Source organism: Meleagris gallopavo, unplaced genomic scaffold (genome assembly GCF_000146605.3).
Source record: "Meleagris gallopavo isolate NT-WF06-2002-E0010 breed Aviagen turkey brand Nicholas breeding stock unplaced genomic scaffold, Turkey_5.1 ChrUn_random_7180001922305, whole genome shotgun sequence".
NCBI classification, from domain to species: domain Eukaryota; kingdom Metazoa; phylum Chordata; class Aves; order Galliformes; family Phasianidae; genus Meleagris; species Meleagris gallopavo.
The window spans coordinates 605-3,851 of record NW_011184982.1 but is presented as its reverse complement, the minus strand read 5'-3'; the positions used below and the strand labels follow the sequence as shown (position 1 = coordinate 3,851).

Here is a 3,247-nt window from a genome sequence, read left to right as displayed (position 1 = left end):
TTGGTTAGCATTCAACACTGCTTCTTCCAAGCTCATGATCAGAGCATCTCAAGAGGTTGGAAGTCAAGAAAGGGAGCCAGGAGACCTGCGTGGTTAAAGAGGGAACTGCTGGGCTAACTCAAGTGGAAGAGGAGAGTCTACAGATCATGGAAGGAGGGCTGGCCTCCTGGGAGAAATATAAGACTGTTGTCAGAGGATGAAGGGAGGCAACTAGGAAAGCTCAGCCCCTCCTTAGAGTTTAACCTGGCAAGAGCGGGCAAGGACAACAGAAAGGGCTTCTTCAAGTACACTGCAGACAGAACTAATACTAGGGGCAGTGTAGGCCCACTGATGAATGAGGTGGGTGCCCTGGTAACAGAAGATACAGAGAAGGCGGAGTTACTAAATGCCTTCTTTATCTCTGTCTATAGTGCTGGAGGCTGTCCTGAGGAGCCTAGATCTGCATTGCTCAGAAATAAGCAATTATACCAGTGCCTGGAATGCTACCTTACGAGAATCCTGAAGCTGTGGGGGCACTGACCCTGACTGCCACGCCCCCGCCCCTCAACTGCTCTCTTGCTTACCCTCCTCACAGTGGTGGGGTGAATGATATGACGGAACAACTCAGCTGAGGAGGGGAAGGTCACACACCAGGTACAACTCTGCACAAAGCAGTTTCATTTTGAAGAGGATTCGTTTAATTACCCATTAAAAAGAACTTGGATAGTGAGAACTAAAATCAAACTAAAACCGCTTTCCCATTCTAACTTGTGCCTGACTCAGGTGTTTGAAGTAAGGATGGCAGCAGCGCATGTCAAGGATGGTCCCCAAACTGGTACGTGTGTTCACTTGTTGTCAAAGCTCCAATGTTATGTATTTATTTATTATACTCAAGTTATGTCCGTAACTCCCCCCATCCCCATGCTGGGGGCTACTGCCAGCCTACTTCCATATGGGCTGTGACCTCACAGAGTTATCCCCACCCACCGGACTATGATCTCACGGCGCTGCCCATGTGAGCCAGCGGCCAGCACTTTGTCTCTCCCAGTGCGGTCGTGACCAGCTTTGAGCGATGGTTGTCGACAGCTTTCTCCTTATCCCCAGCCTCCTGCTCCTGGTGGCTGGGCTGTCTCTGCTCACCCCTCTCTGGCGCCGACAGGTAGGGAAATTTGAGGATGGGAGTCACTTGAGGCTAGGTGACTCAGGGCTTTGGGGTGGGGGGTGAGGGCTGCCCCGCAAGTCCTTTCACTGTGCCACGTTCATGTGCCCGCAGGGTTCTGACCGGCGCCGGCAATGGTGGACATGGTGGCTGCAAGTGGTGGCATCAAAGTCAGGTGAGTCCCCTGAGGGTCAGCCTGGCACATTCCCAGGCAGGACCAGCCCTCTGGGAGAAGTCAAGCTTCGTACCAGCCTCTGTCACGTGGCAGCCAGGCTGGGTGGGCCTGGAAGATCCCCTGTGCCCCCTGCTCTACTGTGGCTAAGGCCCGCTCCCTGTTTTACAGGTGCTGAGAGGCAGACAGGCAGGCACAGGAGCCCCCTGTGCAGGCCACGTTGCTCCCAGCAGCAAGCGTCACGATGGCAGGGCAGTCCCATCCTGCCCCATCCCGTGCAGCCAGGAAAGACCCAGCCTTTGTTGCTGCGCAGTCTGTGCCCCTCTCTTCACATGGACTCTGCCACTGGTACCACGAGCTCTGCGGGGAAACCTGTCAGGCTTCCCAGACAGGACCAGCGCCCGCAGGTTCTGGTGGCACGCGGGACCCCCAGGACGCTCAGTCAGCGTCCTAGGCTAGGCGGTGGAGTTAAAGACCTGCCACCTGAGATCTCTAACTTCACAAAGCCACCAGTGAAAGGGATGGTCTTCCAGGAGGGCCTCGTTCAAACAGAGGAGAGAAAACGCTGGTGGGACTACAAGACCAAAAGGCTTTTTTGGCGTATGCTCTCCTCAGCACTTCCCAAAGTGCACAAGAAACCAGGAGCAGCAGCAAGACCATCCCAAGGACCAGTTTTGAGCCTGGAGAGAAAAGCAGATGGCAAAACTGAAGCCTGCCAGCCCTTCAACTCTGGCTTCCGTGACAAGAGGAGCACAGAGAAATCAGACATGCTCGCTATGGAAGGGCTGTACCGGCAGCTCCTGGTGTCCCTAAAACGATCCAACACTAACAACAAATGCTACAAGTCAGGCGGCGGAAATGAAGAGCAACCACCGGATACCTCTTCCTGCACGCTGCCACCAGTGAAAGGGACGAACATGCATGAGAACATCCTTCAAACAGAGGAGGGGGAATGCTGGTGCAAGAGCAAGGCCAAGAGGCCTTCTGAGTATTGTATAGCTTCCCCAGCACTTCGCAGAGTCTAGATGGAAGCCTGAGCAGCTGCAGAACCAACACCAGGACCAGCTTCAGGCCTGGAGAAAAGGAGACAGCAGAACTGAAACCTGCCAGTGCCTCAACTCTGCCTTCATTGTCACGGTTTTATAGTTGACATATTAGTAGAGAACTGAATCTCAGCTCTAAGATCATCATTTGCATCCTACCATTTCAGACTGAGATCTTTCAGATTTTTAAAAAGATAATTTAATAAAATTAAATTTTACACGCTAGCCTTCAGAGAATTGTTATCCTTATTTCTTGACTTTTAGCAATAAGAGCAAACTCTCTCTGCAAAGAACAGTTTCAGAGCGTGTAAGACTGCACTGGGGAAGGGATCTGAAGCAAAAAGGGCCGATGAAATGCTCTTCTGGGGGCTTCTTGAAGCCGGCAAAAGTGCTTTGCCTGTGTCAGAGGGTTGGCAGCTTGTGGGCGGGCTGTCGAGCTCGCGTGGATGGAGCCAGCACTGCCCACCATGGACCAGGCTACCTGGCCATAAGTAGCCTCAGGGAGGGCAGCAGCTAGCTGCCACCCACAGAGCACGCAGAGTGAGCAAACGGTGTTGGTGTGTGTGCCTTGCTGGCTGCAGCCTGTCCGGCAGGGTGTTGAGCCTCTGCCAATACACAAATGTCTGGCTATGAGACTGGTACTATAGGCAGGGCTTTGGGTTCTTTGACAGTGGCTGGTTTTGTAAGTCACCAGACCTGACAGTAATGCATGGGAAAGGTTTATGTCACAGTGGCAAAAGGGTTCTGGGACGGGAATTAGCAGGGCTCATTCTGAGAGCTTTCAGCTAGATTTGAAGACAGATGGGGTTGTAGCCGGACTTGCATTGGTGGGGCAGCGCTCTAGTACTGATCAAAGCCAGTTAGCCTCCACTCCACTGGGGTGAAACGGGCATG

General features: G+C 53.0%; 1 protein-coding gene across 2 annotated transcripts; it reads left to right on the top strand.

The window, feature by feature from the left end:
- The first annotated feature begins 77 nt into the window (after positions 1 to 77).
- Positions 78 to 2,607, top strand: LOC109364798. Of its 2 annotated transcripts, XM_019611399.1 has the most exons (4): positions 78 to 633; positions 763 to 1,138; positions 1,253 to 1,313; positions 1,482 to 2,607. In XM_019611399.1, exons 2-4 carry the CDS (start codon positions 1,052 to 1,054, stop codon positions 2,333 to 2,335), a joined length of 1,002 nt encoding a protein of 333 aa, XP_019466944.1. In that variant the 5' UTR covers positions 78 to 633; positions 763 to 1,051; the 3' UTR covers positions 2,336 to 2,607. The 2 variants fall into 2 exon arrangements, with proteins under 2 accessions (XP_019466944.1, XP_031413519.1); XM_031557659.1 differs by lacking the exon at positions 78 to 633 and having other exon boundaries at positions 684 to 1,138.
- The last annotated feature ends 640 nt before the right edge of the window (positions 2,608 to 3,247 follow it).

What these genes read in the sequence shown, in the direction of transcription:
- LOC109364798 (XM_019611399.1), top strand. Translation starts at nt 1,052, where the DNA reads ATGGTTGTCGACAGCTTTCTCCTTATCCCCAGCCTCCTGCTCCTGGTG. An exon ending in CCCCTCTCTGGCGCCGACAG is followed by an intron (nt 1,139 to 1,252) that starts GTAGGGAAATTT and finishes ATGTGCCCGCAG; the next exon opens with GGTTCTGACCGGCGCCGGCA. An exon ending in AGTGGTGGCATCAAAGTCAG is followed by an intron (nt 1,314 to 1,481) that starts GTGAGTCCCCTG and finishes CCTGTTTTACAG; the next exon opens with GTGCTGAGAGGCAGACAGGC.